Here is an 18,479-nt window from a genome sequence, read left to right as displayed (position 1 = left end):
TTTTAATTTTGTAGGTAGCCTGGTATAATATACGTATACATATATGTATATAAAATTTGGGTTTTAGAACCAAGAAGCTTGGGTTTGGTTGACTTACTTGATTTTGGGCAAGTGTTTTTCCTTCCTTGAGCTTTGTTTGCCTCATCTGTAAAATGAGGATCATACTCTCACTATCTACCATATAGGTTGTTGTGAAAAAAGACTTTTTTTTAAATCATTAGCCACTGTAAACGTCAGTTATGATAAATGTTTAATATAGCTTTTTTGAAGTATATAATTAGATGTCAATTTGTTTTTATTTGAAGCACTATTTGGATTAGAAACAAATCTCATTTCTCTTTAACTCTTACCTTTTTTACTTTAGTGATATAAGCATATTACGAAATGGTTTTGATTTAAAAGGTATGCATTTGAAGGGTAGTTGTGATGTGATAAGAACTGTTATCACCCCTCTCCTGGCCCCCCAAACCTGACAGATTTGGAAAGATTGGCTCTAGTTCTCACCACAGTCATTTCTTTGGCTACTCATTTGGGGATGTGTGAACTAAGAGCTGATTGTTTAATTTACAGAACATTTGATAAATGTCTTCTCTCTGCCTGGCACTGTGCCAGTCCCTGGGCTTATAAAGGCAAAAATGAAATGGTCCCTTTTCCCAAAGAATTTATATTTTACTGAAAGTAAACAACATGTCCAACAAAAAGTAAATAATAAATAATAATCTAAAAATAATCTAAGTTGAAGAAAGGGGCATGGAGACCGCAATAATGGCAGAAGAGAAGAGGGACATCAGGAGAGATCTTGGGCAGACACAGAACTAATGTTAGAGCTGAGCCCTGAAGGGACCTGCGGTGAAGATGGGAGAGCAAGGCCACAGGGACTGACACGGAACATACAAGAAACAAGCCATGGCCAGGCCTGATACTGCCCTTAGTAATACAACAGTAGTCATCGTGGCTGGCATTTGTAATGTTGTAAGATTTGCAAACTGGAAATGCGGGATCAGGGGTGGGGTTGGGGGAATAGGAGTAAAGCACTGCAAAGGGGCAGAGGTGGGACAAGGGCACCCATTTCTATTCAGAAAACATTAAGTGCCCACTTGTGCAAAACACTGAAGATACAATGGCAAAAATAGGTTACTGTCCTCAAGAAGCTTCTGTTTCCGGGAAGGAGGATGCACTCTACGCATCCTGATGTTTCATGCCAAAGAATACCTTACCTCCTCTGTACCTTAGCTTCTTCATCCAAAAATGGGGTAAGGAAGTCCCAGAGTTGAGGTGAGGGTCAAAATAAAATGTTAGGTGAAAGCACTTTCTAAAATACCCCATAATTAAAATGTTTATTTTTTGAAAGTTGATGTAGGAGTCTTAATTTTCAGTTTTGTTTTACAAAATTGGCACTATTGGCAAATACTTGATTTCTTATCTTGCTCTTACTGGCAGTGAAAGACTGTTAGCCTTGGTTTCCTCATCTACCTCTACCATTAGTAGAAAACCTACCTCTACTAATTGCCTAACAGGACTTTTATGAAGATCAAGTAAGATAATGTATGAAATTGTACAACCTTACGTGCTAACATTTGTCGTCTCATTCCTCAAATTCTACCTTTTAGATTGAAAAGAAGAAATGTGCTCTTTGTTTTTTCTTGATACCTTTTGTTTTTACATTACATTTATTTCCAAATATAGTCTTCAATTGTAACAAAGCCTTAATTTCCAATAAAAGTAGTAAAGGGTGTAGTATTTTTTTTTTGTTAAGTTGTACCATACTTCAGCTTGCTTTGAGAATATTTATAGATATCTTCTCTTATCCCTCCTTTTAAGGGATGAAGCAATTTATGTGCATATGACTCTTGGTTACATTTTGCTTTGTAAATAAAGCATTTCTAGTTATAGTGTCTTTTAATTTTGACTTTGGCATTAAGGATTTACTGATAACCTTTCTAGGATGCAGTTACAGTGGCAGCAAACTTGAGTGTGGAATTGTTGCATTTTTTTCTCTTCCCCACAGATCACACACGTTGCAATGTGTGGATCCTGGATGGAGATTTGTACCATAAAGGCCTGTTGAAGTTTGCTGTTTCTGCAGAAACCCTGCAAGAGACTCTAGTCATCTTTGTGGCAGATATGTCTAGGCCTTGGACTGTTATGGAATCGTTACAGAAATGGGCCAGTGTTTTGAGGGAGCACATAGATAAAATGAAGATCCCACCAGAAGAAATGAGAGACATGGAGCAAAAGTGTAAGTACAATGCCTTTTTCTGCATGAGAGTGTAATTATGGGTCTATTTTCATGGTAGGTCCTTTGAATGGTCCTCATTTTAGTAGGTGGATAATATTTTGGACATTCAAGATCCTCTCTTTGAAGAAGTAAGCACATAGAAGGTGCTTAATAAAAATTTACTGAATGAATGGTTGCATTCTCTTCCTTGAAGATGCCCTTTGAAAGCTCAGCCCTTTTCAGCTTAGGGTTTCAGAACATTTTCAAGGCTCTCCTCCTATCCCCAGGTGGTCTCTCTATATGAAATCAGTTTGATTGGTATTCTTTACTTTCCCCATTGACGTGAAGTTTTGGGGGGTTTTTGGGGGGGTTTTTTAAAGGAAGAATGTACAATAAGGCTTTCCTTACTTAAACATGATCTGATCTCTGGGTCTTTTTGTTGTTAGCGTGTGACCTTAGAACTCTTTAGCAGGCCCCAGTTTGTTGTGGGAACAGCTCGGGTTTTGCATTTAGAAAACCTGGGTCCAAGTCTCAACTCTACCACATAATAACTTTATGGGATAGTCACTTCCTCCTGAGGAGCTTTTTCTCCTGTAGAGTAAGGATGATCTCTAGGCCAGATGATTGCTCAGGTCTTATATGGTTCTAACAGTCTTTGAGTCAGTGGGTTCTAATGTGATCTGTGTAGCCAGAAGCTCCCACTAGGAGTTACATTGTTTGGCAGGCGAAAACTTGTTTCCTTCATTAACCTGCAGGAGAACAAATAGAAATTAAAAGCATAATTCTTTCAGAGAATTCAGACGTAAGCCAGTGCTAGAGTGATTTGTTTCTAAATCCATGTAAAGGTCCCTTTTCCATTGTTAAATGGTAGGCTGTATTTTGTTTATTAAAATAAGAGTTTTCTTAAAATAAAGGACTTGATTTTCAAATTTGAAGGAAGTTTGGGAGGGGAGGGATTGTTTTTTGTTTTAAAATATACGTGGTTCAGAAGATTGTTTTTCCTCTTCCTTGCTTCTGTGCAGTTACATGAGCATCTGACCACTTGCCAGAAGAGTAGGAGTGGCCTCGGCAGCAGCAACAGTCTTTGACAAGGGTTGGCTCTGCTCAAACTGGCTTATTTCCACAGTATGACATCACTCCAATGAATTAATGAGAGCCCTTTTGGGCATGGTGTACAGTATCCTCACAGTGCTAACTCGTGCATTATAATGACTCAGAATGGTGGTTCCCAGATATTAGGTTTGCTTTTCAAATCAAATTCCACATCCCATGTCTTCCTGTCACGCTTGTCATTTTGCCTGTGCTTTCTGTCACATGTCAGTTCAAGTATCCCACAGACACTGGGAGCTTTATAGTTGAGCCTTTCAACCTGTCTTTTGTAAGTTTTCTCAGTTGTATTTGCTGCGTTGATTGCTGTGCAGTCCAACTAGCCAGTATCAAAACAACTGACCTTTACAGAGAATGAGGGGTTTTTTTCCCCAGAATTAGACACACTAAAGCAAACTACTTTTGAACGTGGGGGAGTTTTGTAGCCGATACACATATGGAATGGTACAGAGAGAAGTAAGTTAACTTATTGTGATAAATTGATTATTCTGAGCTCATTTTTATAGTGTGATAACATTTCAAAGATATTTCTTTTTGGGGTTTGTTTTGTTTTTTAAAACAACTTAAATCAAGCTTAGAGGCAGCAAGATCCCCAGAGTAAGAATTAGGAGACCTGGATTTGCCTGCCACTGCCTAGCCTGGTGACCTTTGGCCTGTTCCTCTTCCTCTCCGTCCTCCTGGGCCTTAGCCTCTTTCTCTGCAAAATAATGGGTCAGACTAGGTGATTTTAAGATCCTTTCTATCTCTGACATGCTATATCTGTGTACAAATGTTTGTAATGTTGGAGTTTTTTTTTTTTGTTGTTCTGTCCAGTGCTGTAAATTTATTCAAATTCTGGTTAATCTTTGTTCTCATCCCTACCCCAATGTATCAAACCTTTGGGATGACGGTTTTTGTGCCTTGTGAGCTAAAGTGTAGTTAATCTTAAATTGCATGTTAATAATGTGGTTCTTTTAGGCTAGAGAAGACTTGAGAGTCACCTGTACAGTCTTGAACAAATTGCTTAATCTCTGAGTCTCAGTTCCCTCAACTTTAAAATGAAGGGTTTGAATTAGATGTTTTCCCAGGAGAAGCTTTAATTCTATTAGCTGGCTGTTTCTCTCAATACTGAGATTCTTCCAGATGTTGAATTATCCCATAGTATCTTTATTATTTTTCCTTGTGCTTTTCTATTTTAAAGCAAAAGCAATTGAAAGATAATATTTACATTAAAGATCCCTTTCCTTCTCAGTTGTATTTTTAGGTGACCCCTTGCTTAATTAAGCCAGAATGGGAGGACAAGCCAGCATCTTTTGAAATGTTTTAGAATGTTTACCTGTTGACCCTACTTGAAACCCAGAAGTGACCTAAAGCCATAATACATGGCACTGGAAGAGAGGACTTAACTTGGAACCTCTGAGATTTGTTGTGGAACCGTGTTAATGGAAGTAATGATAATATGAGGACATATAAGATAGGATTTCTGTCCCCCAAGGAGCAAGATTACATGGGGACAGTAGGGGACAATACGAGTATACAAAAATACTGTTTTATATGTCATAGACTGTTGGCACTTTTAAGAGTGTAATGGAAAAAAAGATCAGAAGAAGCTTTATGGAGGAGGTGGAATTAAAGCTAGGCCTTAAAGGATAGAGACAATTTTGAATAATTGTCAGCATCATTTATTAATTGCGTACAGTGTACCAGGCGCTCTGCTAAGTGTTGGGGATACAAAAGAAAACAACAAAGGTAGATCCTCCTCTCAGAGAGCTCACAGTCTAAGGAAGGATACAACATGTAAACAACTGTGTAAAAATAATATAGAGAGAGGATTACTTGGAGAGTATAATACAGAAGTCAGGCACTAGCATTAAGGGGGTGGGGGTAATGTGGGGGTGGGGTTGTAAAGATTTGGGTTTTTAGCTAGGACTTGCAACCACAGAAGCCAGGAGGTAGAGATAAGGAGGCAGAGATTTCCATGGAGAGTATTGGGTGAAAATACCCAGAGTTGGGAGATATGGTGTCTTGTTTGAGGAACAACAAGGAGGCTAGTGGCACTGAATCGGAGTACCTAGGGCTATGTGAGGTATAAGAAAACCGGAAAGGTCATGAAGGGCTTCATACATCAAACAAGATTTTATATTTGGTCCTACAGATGGTAAGGAGCCACTGGAATTTATTGGCGGGGGGAGGGGCGGGGGGCAACATGATCAAACTGTACTTTAGGAAGATCCCTTTGGCAGATAGACCAACCAGCAGGCTATTACAGTAGCCCAGGCATAAGATGATGAGGGCCTTCTATATTGTGGAGGGTGGTGTATACCAGAGATGTCACAAAAGTGAAATTGGTAAGATTTGGCAACCTGTTGGATATGGGGAGATGAAAGGGAATGAGAAGAGGATGACACCTAGATTTTGAGCCTGAGTAGAAGGAAGGTGGTACCCTCAACCAGTAATAAGGAAGTTAGGCAGGAGGGCTTGGAGAGAAAGTCTGAGTTCAATTTTAGATATGTTGAGTTAAAGGACATTGGGTTCAAGATGTCCAGTGTGCATTTAAAGATGCTAGACTGGAGGTTAGGAGAGAGGTTAGGACTGGGTAAATAGATCTGAGAATCATGAGCATAGAAGTGGGAGTTGATGAAATCACCAAGTGAAATAGTATAGAGGGAGTTGAGGACTGGGTTCTGAGGAACATCCTCTGTAGGCAGATGTGACTTGGACCAAGATCCAGCAAAGGAGACTCAAGGATCAGTCCAAGATAGGTAGAAAGAAGGAAGGAAACAAGCATTTATTAAGTGCCCACTGTGTGCCAGGTGCTATGCTAAGTGCTTTACAAATATCTCATTTGATCTTTCCAACCCCCTGGGAGGTAGATGCTATTACTATCCCCATTTTATGGTTGAGGAAACTGAGACAGATATAAAGTCAGTTGTCCAGGGTTACACAGTGTGTGAGGCCAGTTTTGAACTCAGGTCTTCCTGATTCCATACCCAGCTTCACTTGCTTAGAGAACTTGTAAATATCATGAAAACCTGCAGAGAAGAGAGTATCAAAGAGAAGAGAGTGATTGATAATGTAAAAGGCTGCAGACAAGTCAAAGAGAATGGGAATTGAAAAAAGGTCGTTGGATTTGTCAACTAAGAGATCATTGGTAACTTTGGAGAAAGCTGTTTCAATTGGGTGATGAGGTTAGAAGCCAGACTATAGAGAATTAAGAGAGGGAAATGAGAAGCAGCAAAGGCACAGGTTGAAGACACAAATGATAGGCAGCCTTCTCAAGGAGTTTAACCACAAAAAGACAGGAGAGATATGAAATGATAGGGAATAGGGCTGAATGGATCAAGTAAGGGTGTTTTTTAGGGTGGAGTAAATGTAGACTTGTTTGGAGGCAAGTTACCAAGCAGTTCAGTGCTTTTTATGTGCCATGCACTGTGCTAAGCACTAGAGATACAGAGAAAGGCAAAAATAGACCCAGCTTTCAAGGAGCTCACAGTCTAATGAGAGAGATCATGTGCCAACAACTGTGTACAAGTAAGATGGATTTAGGATCAATTTGAGATAATAAACAGGGAAGGCTCCTATAGAACGTGGACATGTAGCTAGGACTTGAAGCCAGGGGAGCTAGGAGGTGGGGAGCCACTGAACACCCAGGGTTGGGAGAGGAACAGCAAGGAGGCCAGCATCACTGGAGTCATACAATTGGTGCAAGTAGAAAGGTGTAAGAGAGACAAGGTTATGAAGGGTTTTAACAGGAAACAGGATTTTATGTTTGATGCTGGAGGTAATAGCCCCTGGTGTTGATATGATATAGGGCTGACATAGGCGTGTGCTTTATGAATTAGCCAGTAGGCAAAGAAATTGAATAGGCAGAAAGGGGAGAAAAATACTCATAAAATCTTAGAATTTCAGAACTAGAAAGGATTTTGACAGATCATAGTGCAACACCAAATATTATAGATGAAAAATGTGAGATCCAGCACAGACATTTGGTCCAGTTCATAGAGCAGGACAGTAGAAGAGCCTTGATACACAAAAATGTGATCTTCCAAAGTGCTTTGGGGAGGAGTTTCATGACCAGTGGATTTTAGCATTTGCAGGTCTTGGTGAGTTACATGTGCAAAACAATTTACCAACTACGTGTGTCACCCCAGGGTTTAAAGTACAGGCAGTAATTTGAAATTTCAAAATCCTTCCAAAGATACATTTCATGATTGGAAAAGTGTCAGAGAAGTTACCTGTTTTCCCATATTCCCTGTAGGAATTCATTGGTTGCCTGGGGACTAGGTATGAGACTGTGGTGCCCAGATTACTAGATGACATTTGTTTTCATGTGTGCTTCATTGGCAGGTTGCAGAATGGAAGGGGTTTCATTTAGATAGAGCTTGATAAGTTTAAAACGTTCTTCATGTGAAAAAAAAGTTGTAAGTGGGATTTCTAGTGTTCCTTGTTAATTGTGTTGCACCATTAAATATAGTTCTCTGAAATATATAGACCTGTAAACTGGAATAAAACTGAGATTATTCTCAGTTAAACTGCCAAGTCTTCAGAAAGCAATGGAAACATTCTGAGGATCAGAGAGCCTAGCTTAATTAAAGCTCATAAAATGTTCAAACTTGCTACTGCTTCACCAAGTTACCACAAAATTATTTAATTAAAATTAATTCCAACATAGAATTCTAACACACTGTCCACAGTACTTCAGGACTTTTGCTTACTCAGGTATAAACAGTGGTTTAGTGTTAATTTGAATGGGACTGACGTTAGTTATTCTGACTTCTGAAACCAGTAGGTAATGGAAGCATTTTTGGTTATACTCTTAAGCGCCCTCATTTTTGGAAGCATGGACGCCTCTCATCTCATCTCATTCTAGAAATGATCCACCAAAGCTGGAGCTATACTGAACTGGTGGAGTGGACTAGCCTGCCATTGGTGTGCATCCTTAAGTTTATCCCTGCTCTAGTTTGGAAGGGGCAACTAGGTGGCTCAGTGGATAGAGGACCAGCCCTGGAGTCAGGAGGTCCTGAGTTCAAATCTCACCTCAGACACTTGACACTCACTAGCTGTGTGACCTTGGGCAAGTCACTTAATCCCAATTGCCTCATTCTCGGTCATCTCCAGTCATCCTGATGAATATCTGGTCACTGGATTCAGATGGCTCTGGAGGAGAAGTGAGGCTGGTGACCTGCACAGCCCTCTCTCACTCAAAACAAAGTCAAGTGCAAGTCATGTCATTATTTCTCTGACAGCATGGTCTTCTTTGGCAACAAAGGACGAACACACACTCTGGTTTGGAGGTATGCTGATTCTGATTTCTGTCTGAATATGAACTTAAAATGATGCTATGTTCCACATTTATAGACCTTACCCATGTTATGAAAAACCAGTCATAAAATATTTAAAGGTAATCTGATGTTTTTGAAGTGTTCTGCAAAGCCTGTCCATTTCCCATGATGGTAATAACTTTAGTGATTGTAACCTGTCAGGGTCTGTTTCTGTTGAGTTATCTGTAATACATGACACAAAACTAAAGTAAGTGGTATTCGTTTCACCAGTTTGATAAAAATGAAGCTGCTTCACTTAGGCGTAGTGACAACCTACAGTAGGAGAAAGAGGAGGGAGCCTTACTCCAGTGAGAGGCATTGTGGTATGAGGACAATACCTTACTTCTAGTCTAGGCTTCCTCTACCTGTGCTAGTTGACATCTTTTCTAAAACTTTATGCCTTAGATGCATCAAGCCCCGGGAAGTGAAGTGATTGGCCCAGAGTTACATAACCAATATATATCAAGAGGGAGGGCTTGAGCTCAGGACTTCCAAGCTCTGCTCTGAGTTCATCTCTCCATCCACTCCACTCTACCATGCTGCCTCTCCATAAGACAGGCTAATGATGCTTTTTTTTGGTTACTTCATGGGCTTGTTGTGAAGGAAAAAATATATATGACTGTGCTTTGAAAATGCTGAACAAGCATAAAGCAATCATGGTGTAATATCACCACCACCTTATGTTTAACACTTCACATGCAATTATTGTCATAATAAAAGGAGTTTTCTTCAAGGTTGAAATTTCCTTCATTTCTTATTTTCATCAAAAGATCAACCATAGGTTGCTTTCTGTTCAGTATTCTAAGGGAAATTTTTTTTTAAAAATACTATCTGTTGTGGTTATTTTGTTATGTTTTTAGAATGAACAAAAAAACCAGTCATTCCTTGGTGCTCGTTAATAATTCTAATAGATACATGAGAATGCTTTGTGTTTCAGGTTTGGGTCAAACTGCTACTCTTCACGTCACAATGCAGCCATGAATATTTCTTGGGTTGTTTATATTAGAAGTTTAAATCACTGAATGAAGTTCATTATGAATTAGTTATAAAGACACAACACTATTTGCAGTGCTGTCCAGAGGGCTTCATCAATTTGGAAACAGTTTATATTTGATCAGCCCCCCAACTTCGCATGTGCAGCAGTGTTCTGCAAATTAAACTATCCAAAGCTGGTAGAATAGTAATGGTTGAAAACAGTTTGTCACATTAGCATTTTTGAGTCTTAAAAATCTGTCCCATGAATAAGAAGGAGTAATATCAACTCTTTGGGGGTCCTTTTCAAATTAGTTGTGTGATTTTATTTTCTTACATTGTTACTTCATGTGAAAAATGAAGGGATTGGACTAGATTATCTTTAATGCCCCTTCTAGCTCTGGATCCTGTGACATTTTTTGAGGTAGTAGATTAGAAGCATCTGTAGATCGAGATCCCCTTTTTGATTGGGTATGGAAAAAAGGGCAATTTGGCCACTTATATTTGTGGTGTAAGAGGGAAGGAGTGTGGTGTAGAAAGAGCCCAGGATTGGTGGTTGAGAACTAGATTAGTTTGTGTTACTTTGGCTAAGTCAGTTCCCCTCTTTCAATATTAGTTCTGTACTGTGGGGGCTTTGGGCCGGATGATCTCTAAATGTTCTTTCTAAAGCTAAAGTTTTATGATGTTGTGTGAATCCTTTTGTGTGAATCCCCTTCCTTTGTTCCATATTTAGATCAAGGAGCACTAAGCCTAAATAATGATGCTATTTCCTGTCTGTGGCTGGTTAGTTCTTTTGGTTAAAGCACTGTGCTAATGAGGCTGAGATCATAGGTTTGATTCCCACTAGTATTTCAGAAAATTCTACCCTTGTTTAATAAGCTATAGTGGAAGAGGGAGTAGAGAATTCTGCACAATACTCTCTCACTTTGGTTAGATTACTCTAAGGAAATGCTATATTTATGACAAGACAGCTTATTATATGGTTACTGCAAATTACAGAGAAGAGTACTTTAAATAATAGGCCTTAGTAGATCATAGATTTAGGGCTAGAAGGAGTCATTATCCAGCCCTCTCAGGTGACAGGTGAGGAATCTGAGTATTCTAGGCTAAGGGTTTTCCATCTCAACAGGGATGATATATAGACACATTTAGCTCTGTTGTATTGTATATAAATACCACAGCAGTTCAGCAATGGTTATTCCCTTTCCCTGTATGGTAAACTTCATGTAGAACTTCTCTGTGGTATGAGTTTAATGAGTTTTGGGTGTTTTAATCATTTTAAAAATTCAGATGTTTTATAAGCAGTTTAATTATCCATGGTATTTTGAAAGTCTGAACTATTTAAATGTATCTTGAGATGCATTGGCTTTTAAAATACACATTATGGGAAACCACTAGGTGGTGTGTTTTTAAGTATTCAGAAAGAGTTGTAATGAAGCTGTCTGGAAAAATGCCTGTGTTTCTCCAAAGTGATAGGATTCTAACTAGATTATTTAAAATTTGCAGTCTTCGTTGACATCCTTTAATCTTCTTTGATTTTCTTGGTAGGTGAGAAGGAATGGAGGGGTGGTTTAATTTTCCAGGCCTTTGCTACTTAAAAGGCATCTAATATATTATGAGAAATGTGTTATCTTTTATAGTTATGAAGGATTTTCAAGAATATGTGGAACCTGAGGAAGGCTATCAAGGATCACCACAGAGGAGAGGACCTCTAGCTTCAGCACAAGATGGTGAAAATGTTACCCTGCCACTTGGAGACAACATGCTCACACATAATCTTGGGATCCCAGTCTTGGTAGTTTGCACAAAGGTGAGTACAGCTAGATTAAAGTGTTACTTGCTATTATGGTTTTCCAGTGAAATGATGCTACCTGGCAGTGGGTCCATTTTAATTTGGGACTTTGTGTGTATATAGATGAATTACCTAAGTGGAAAAAGTACTGAGACAGAGGTAGGACCAGTGACTGGGAATTACAGAAAAGGAATTTTCATTTTAATGTAACAGAATTTCTTAACAGTTAGAGCTATGCCAAACTAGAATGGACTGCTTCAGTAGCTGGTGAGTTCCTTGTCACAGGAATTATGCAAATGACAGCTGGGTAGCCATTTGGGTTGGACTAAATGACCTGGGAGTTCTGTGCTTCTGTGATCTGACTTTGGGTCCTTGCTTTGCCTCTGACTAGCTCTGTGACTTTAGTAATCCAGCTAACTTATCTGAGCTTCAGTCCTTATCTTTAAAATAATGCAGGCCCTTCCACTTTGACAGTAGAGTTGTTGTAAAGAGCAGACGAGAGAATTTGTTTGAAAGCCCTTTGTAAAATGCTACTCTGCAAATGCACTATAATCTACTGCTCAAATTGATGTCACTAATGGAATAGAGTCCCAGAGTATTTTCACATATCTTTACTGTAGTCCACCTGGTAGCAGGTAATCTTCTTAAGGGCAAGAACCACATCTTTTTGTTTTCCTTCTGTTTTTCTCTTATTGTTCTAAGCATAGTGCTCACAGGTACTTAAGAAATAGTTGTTGAATGGATGGATGAAATATTCATTTTCATTCAGTGAGTCATACAATAGCCTTGAACTAAAAATAGATTATTTACACCTTAAAGGGACTGCTCAGTCAGTCATTTATTAAGTGCCTTCTGTGTCAGGCATTGTGCTAGGCATACAAAGACAAATAAAATGAGCCTCCTGCCCTCAGGGAGCTTACTTGTGTACATATTGTACACAATATGTACACAGGTAAGTATATACAAGGTTATTTTAAGAGGCAGAGCACAAGGGACCTGGTGGGATTGGGAAAAGGCAGAACACAAGGGAGCTGGTGGGATTGGGAAAGCTTCAGGTAGAAGGTGGTGCTTGTGCTAAATCTTGAAGGAAATAAGGAATTCTAAGGGGTGGAGTTGTGATTGGGCATTCCAGGGATAGAGGTCATTCAGTGCAGAGGCACAGAGTTGAGATACAGTCCTGTGTGTGGAGACACTAAGTCTAGTTCAACAGAACTGTCACATGCAGAAAGAAAAGAAATGTGTGAATAAGGCTTTTAAAGTCAGTTGGGGCCAGCTTATAAAGGGCTGTAAGTGCCAGAGGGAGGACTTTTTATTTGATCCTACAGTTACTAAGTAGTCACTAGAGTTTGAATAGAGGAATGATGTGGTCAGATTTGTGCTTCAGGATCAATATCCTGAAAGCTGTGTGAAGGATCGAATGCACAGGAAGGCAATTGCAAATGCACAGGGGACCCAATTAGGGAGGATATTGGAATAGTCCAGAGGCAGTGGTGGCCTAGTGTAGGACGTTGTCATGCAAGTAGAGAACTGCAGTTGCAAGAGATGTGGAGGTAAAAATAATAAGATTTAGCAACTCAGTGGCTCTGGCATGTGGAAGACTGAGGATTTTAGGAAGCCCAAGGTAGTGAACTTTAAAGACTAGAATCAGACATAGTGGTACTTTTAACCGAAATAAAAGTTTGGTAGAAGGCAGAGTTTTATGGGAAATATCATGAGTTAAACTCATTGAGTTTGAGATATTTATGGGACTTCCAGTTTGACATGTCTAATAGGTAGTTAATGATGTTAATTAGCGTTTAGGAGAGATTTTGAGGCTGGATATAAAGATCCATGAGTTCTCTGCATAAAGATGGTGATTAAATTTTAAGAGTTGATGAGATTACTAGTAACAGAGCACAGAGAAAGAAGGAGGTGTCAAGACTGAGCCTTGGAACGTACCCATGGTTAGGGGCTATGAAAATGGGTAAAGAACCATCAAAGGGGCCAAGGAATGGTCAGGTATGTAGGAAGAAAGCCAAAGCAGAAGAGAGGTACAAGAGGTCAAGGTTGTCCAGTGTCATATGCTGATGGAAAGAGATGAAGAATGATGAGAGACTAAGTCCAGGTCTTTGGATTCAACAATAAGGGGATCATTAGTAATTTTGGAGAGCACTGTTTCATTTGAGTATAGAGGTTGGGAGTTAGATTGCAAAGGACTGAGAAGTGATTGAGAGGAGAGGAAGTGGAGGTAGATAGCCGTTTTTCAGTATGGTCAAAGTGTTGGAAGATAGAACCAATTCATTCTTTGGCTTCAGTTATTTGCTGTCTTTTCAGGTAGCAAGCTATTGGATTTTAGTTTTGTGTGAGCAGTAGGAAGAGCCATGGAGTCAGGAGGTTTATATTTAAGACCTAGCTTTCGATACTTAACTTGTGTGTGTGTGATCGTGCACAATTCACTTTGTCTCTCTGATTCTCAGTTTCACCATCTATGAAATGGAGATAATATTGGCATCATGGAAATTCACAGGATTTTTGGTAAATATTTTGTAAACCTTAAAGTACTTTAAAAATGTGAGCCATTAATCTCAGTAATAATAATACTCAAGAATATTTTAAATTTTCAGTTTGTATTTGCACATGAGAAAGTAGGTCAGAATTCCAATTTAATTTGACACAGGTGGATGGAACCTCAGTTTGAGCCATATTATATTATGAATCACATTTTACAGTATCCCTGACAAATGGTCATTGAGTCTCTAAATACCTATAGAATTTGGAATATTTGCTTGGAGTATTCCATTCTACAATTCTAAAGTTGGACAGTTCTGTTATTAGATGTCTATATAATTTTAAACTCAACAGGAGTTGATTTAAATATTAAAAATTGTTCTCTTTTTCTTTGGATGCAATGGTTTGTGCTACTTGCTTGATTTACTTATGAGCTGGCAGACTTCATTTTATTCAGTAGATATTTTCCTTAAAAATCTTATGTAAATCAAATTTTGTTTTAAATATTTTAAATTCGCTAAGGTAACTCCTCTTTAGAGAATTCCCATTTCAAATAAAGAATACTTCTGCAGTATGAAATCCCCTATTAATTTAACTGTTTAATGTTAATATTCTTCATCACTTCAACCTGTCTGTACCCACTCCCTCCTTGAAGCTTCACTGTGGAATGATGGGGATTCTGGTCACAAGAGGAGGGACTCCAGTGCAGGTCTCTGATAGACACGTGTCCTATAGGACATACTGGCTAAGATTAGAGATATTTATCACTGGGGTCGCCACAGAAATTGTCCTTGACAGTTTTCAAAGAATATCTAAATCAAGGAGGTATACTTTTACTAATGACAAATCACAGGCCTTTGAAGTGTTATAAATTATTCCATATTCATGTGACAGCCATAGGAAGTTTTTTTTTAGCATCAACTTGATGTAAGGCCTTGTGCATATACTTTAAAAGTTTAAAGTATAGCCAGGAAGATATATATATATATAGCAGGAACACCAGTAACTTAATTGACAGAGAGAAACAAGATGCTGTAAAAGGTCCAAGAAGGGCAGAGTGTCCCTCCCTGGGAACGAGTCTTAGAACTTCAGTTCTGTCTTGCCTCTGTCATCTAAAAGTAGAGTATAGAAACTGATTTTGCCTCCTTGAAGGTTCCAGTTCAGCCAGTTTAAGCTTGAACATATTGGTCATCACTGAAACTCATATGAAGTTAAGTATCTGTAAATGTTTCAAAGTGGTAGAAGATGTCTTGTCTGTCTCCCTTACTACTGTCTGTCCAATCTTGTAGCCCCCAGAAAACTGCTGAGTGAAAAAAAAACCCTGCTAGCAGTAGTATATCGTGAATTAAACAGAAACCAAACAGTCAAGATACTTACCTTAAGGAAAAGAACACACATTTTCAAACAAAACAAAATGAGAATAGTTTGTGCTTATATGGTACTTCAAGGTTTAAAATGAAAATTAAAATTTTTGTAAGACTGAGATGCTCATGTGTAAAATACTTAAGTGGGTTATTGATCTTATGAATAGAAGTTTTCTTTTAGATACAGCGCATATCAGGACTTTTAGAACCATGAAAGCTACTATTGATAGCCTGTAGCTGAGATCAGACCACTTGGCTAAATTCTGACCCTATCATGGTGGCATAGCAGTCTGTAGGCAATGTGTTTGAGTAGCTGGGCATCTGCTTACATATTTGGTAATAGACATTTCTTTCCAGAGAGGAGAAAGCTAAAACTTGAGGGGAGGAAGCAGCTGTTTCTTTTCCTCAGAATAATGATGTAGATACACAGTTTCTGTCATGTGAAAGATAATATAATAGCAATAATAATGATATAATAGCATGTATAGCACTTTAAGGTTTGCAGAATGCTTTAGAAATATCTGATCCTCAAAACAACCCTTGGAGTAGGAACTTTTATTATTTACGTTTTACAGATAGGTGAGGAAATTGAGGCAGATGAAGGTTAAGGGACTTGTCAAGGTCACACAACTAGCATCTTGTTGGAATGAGCTCAGATCATCTGACTCCAAGTCAGGTGGTCTCTCTAATGTGCCACTAGTTGCCCCAAGGAAAGAAGCCAAAGCAAAAAGAGTAATGGTGGTTAAGGACTCCCTGCTAAGAGGCCCAGAGGTGGCTCCATTTTATCTGGAAACAGCAACAGAGAGTCAAGCTATAATGTAGAATGTGATTAACTAGTCCATCTGATGAGTGCTTCCCACTTCTAGTCATTTAAATGGTCATAAGCGATATTGATTGCAAGAAGTGATCTAGAAAACATTGCTAAGAGTTACAAAGTCTTCAATAGGAGACGGAAGACTTTAGTCTAGTTGAAATTTTCATTGTTGATATTTATGAAAAAGCTATCACTTCAGAGGAGAGAAGCAGATATGGGAAGCTGCTGGTTAATAACTGGGTGTCTTATTATATAAGGGGGAAATAGGATTAAAATAGATGGGCCATGGTTAAAAACACAGGAATGCTGAGCTCTTTGATAGGGATAGAGTGTACAGAGACTGGTGAAAATGTGTTTGCCTGGAGAAATTTGCAAAACTAATTCCATGGACTTTAAATCGAAAAGAAAGGACCAGGGAGAAAACTGTCTTCATATCTCTACCAAGTTAAATGTCTATGAGAGTAGCTGGGATATGAGAGGAACAGCAGTAGAGAAATCCCAAAGTTCCCAGGAAATGATCCAAGAAAAGAAGTTAGCACTAAAGCCTGTGGCTTTTGATGTCCATCTATCTGAAGTAAGTACAAAGAAGTGCTAATAGATGGAAGAGTTCAAGAAAGACCCATGTAAGAAGTGGTGCTTTAGCTGAATTTTGAAGGAAATTAGGGGTTTTTTAGAAATATTTTTACTGATACTTTTTTGTTTTTACATTACATTCTTTCCCAAATATATCCCTCTCCTTCCCTACTCAGCAAACAAGGAAGGTAAAAGATAGTTCATCAAAACCAGGGGACACATCTACTATGACTAATGATTGATGAAATGTTCCACACATCTTCTGCAAAGAAGGTGCATTTTCTCAACTGCATTCTGCATATGGTGGGAAATGGAGGAGAGAGACAGCATCTTCAAAGGCTCTGAGATGGGAAGGAGAATGCCATTTGTGAGGGCCTCCAAGTAGGCAAGTTTATCTAGAAAGAGGTGTCAAAGTCTTGGTCCCCAGGCTATAAGCCTCCTGCAGAATTCCTGAGTGTCCCAGAACTAGATTCAGTTGTCATTGGGAAATGTTTAGCAAAGGAGATACAATACAGTATGGATAATGTTCATTTGTTGTTTTCTAAGGCAATATGCAGCTGCAGATATCTGGAATGTTTCTATTTGAATTTTACACTGCAGGTCTACAATGTAGAATGCACAAGATGGAGTAATGTCCATTATGTGGGAAGGTTGGTAGAACCTGATTGTGAAGGTCTTTAGATGCCTGACAGGTTTATAGTTTATCTTAGTGCAAATCAGAGCCAGCAGAGCTTTCAAGTTAGGAGAGTGACCTAATCAGACCTGTGCTTTGGAAATATCACTTTAGCAACTGAGTGGAGGATATATTAAAGAAGGAAAGAGACTGGAAGCTGGAAGAACAGTTAAGGAGACTTTGGCAATAAATATTCCAGAGGAGAGGTGAGAAAGAACTCAACTGTAATGGTGCCTGTATGAATTAAGATGTCTAGTTGGAAATGTCAATTGATGACATATGAGTGACACTCAAAGAGAGACATTAGGACTTACCTAAATGTTATTTGAGAATAATCTGCAGAGAGTTGATAACTTAACTCATGGAAGCTGGTAACTTCCTCAGGAAAGGATTTTTTAGAAAGAAGAGAACCTACAATGGAACCCTGGAGTACACACAGAGTTAAGACACAGGACATAGAGAATGATCCAGCAAAGGAGACTGAGAAAAAGCAGTCAGGCAGGATGTCAACTAAGAGAATGGTGTCATGAAAACCTATGTAGGAAAGTATATCCAAGAGGAACGGATGATCAGCAGTGTCAAATGCTGCAGACAGTTCAAAGAATATGACTGGAAAAAGAACAATGGATTTGGCAGTCAGATCATTGGGAAATTTGGAGAAAGTAGTTTAAGTTGAGTTAAAGAATTTAGAAGCCAAATTATAAGAACACCTAGACAGAGGAAATAAATAAAGAATTGAAAACACATCATCACCCTGGTACAAAAAGATGTAATATAGTAGTGATAGGAGATTTCTGTTATCTGGACATCTGTTAGGATATCCTCTCTGCCAAAAGCACAGTATCTGACTTGCTGTAGTAATAGTTTCCCACTTACAAAAGGGTAGGAAACAACTACAGGAACTGTTACATTAGACCTGATTTTCATCAGTAAAGAAAAACTGGTTGTTGAAATAGAAATCATGAGAAGCTTGGTAGAAAGTGACTACTCCATATTAGAATTTGTATTAGGATTGGAAGATAGTGCGTAGTTTGATATGTGCTATATTTGGGAAAGCAAATTTCAGATATTTCAGAGAGAGTGGGTAGGAGTCATTAGACTAAAATTTTGTGGTGAAAGTAATCCCATGAATTCCAGCATAAAAGGATATTGGCTAAGGAAACTGATGTGGATGCATAC

General features: G+C 38.7%; 1 protein-coding gene across 1 annotated transcript in view; it reads left to right on the top strand.

Moving 5' to 3' along the window:
- Positions 1-18,479, top strand: part of DYNC1LI2 (dynein cytoplasmic 1 light intermediate chain 2) — a 50,517-nt gene that overhangs the window by 5,189 nt on the left and 26,849 nt on the right. Inside the window, exons 4-5 of the mRNA XM_072635931.1 lie at positions 2,009-2,239; positions 11,238-11,407. Of these exons, the coding sequence (XP_072492032.1) occupies positions 2,009-2,239; positions 11,238-11,407 (401 nt within the window). The remainder of the gene's footprint in view (positions 1-2,008; positions 2,240-11,237; positions 11,408-18,479) is intronic.

The sequence above is a fragment of the Notamacropus eugenii genome, chromosome 1 (genome assembly GCF_028372415.1).
Source record: "Notamacropus eugenii isolate mMacEug1 chromosome 1, mMacEug1.pri_v2, whole genome shotgun sequence".
Lineage (NCBI taxonomy): Eukaryota > Metazoa > Chordata > Mammalia > Diprotodontia > Macropodidae > Notamacropus > Notamacropus eugenii.
The sequence above is the reverse complement of the archived record's forward strand: the minus strand, read 5'-3'. Positions and strand labels throughout refer to the sequence as shown.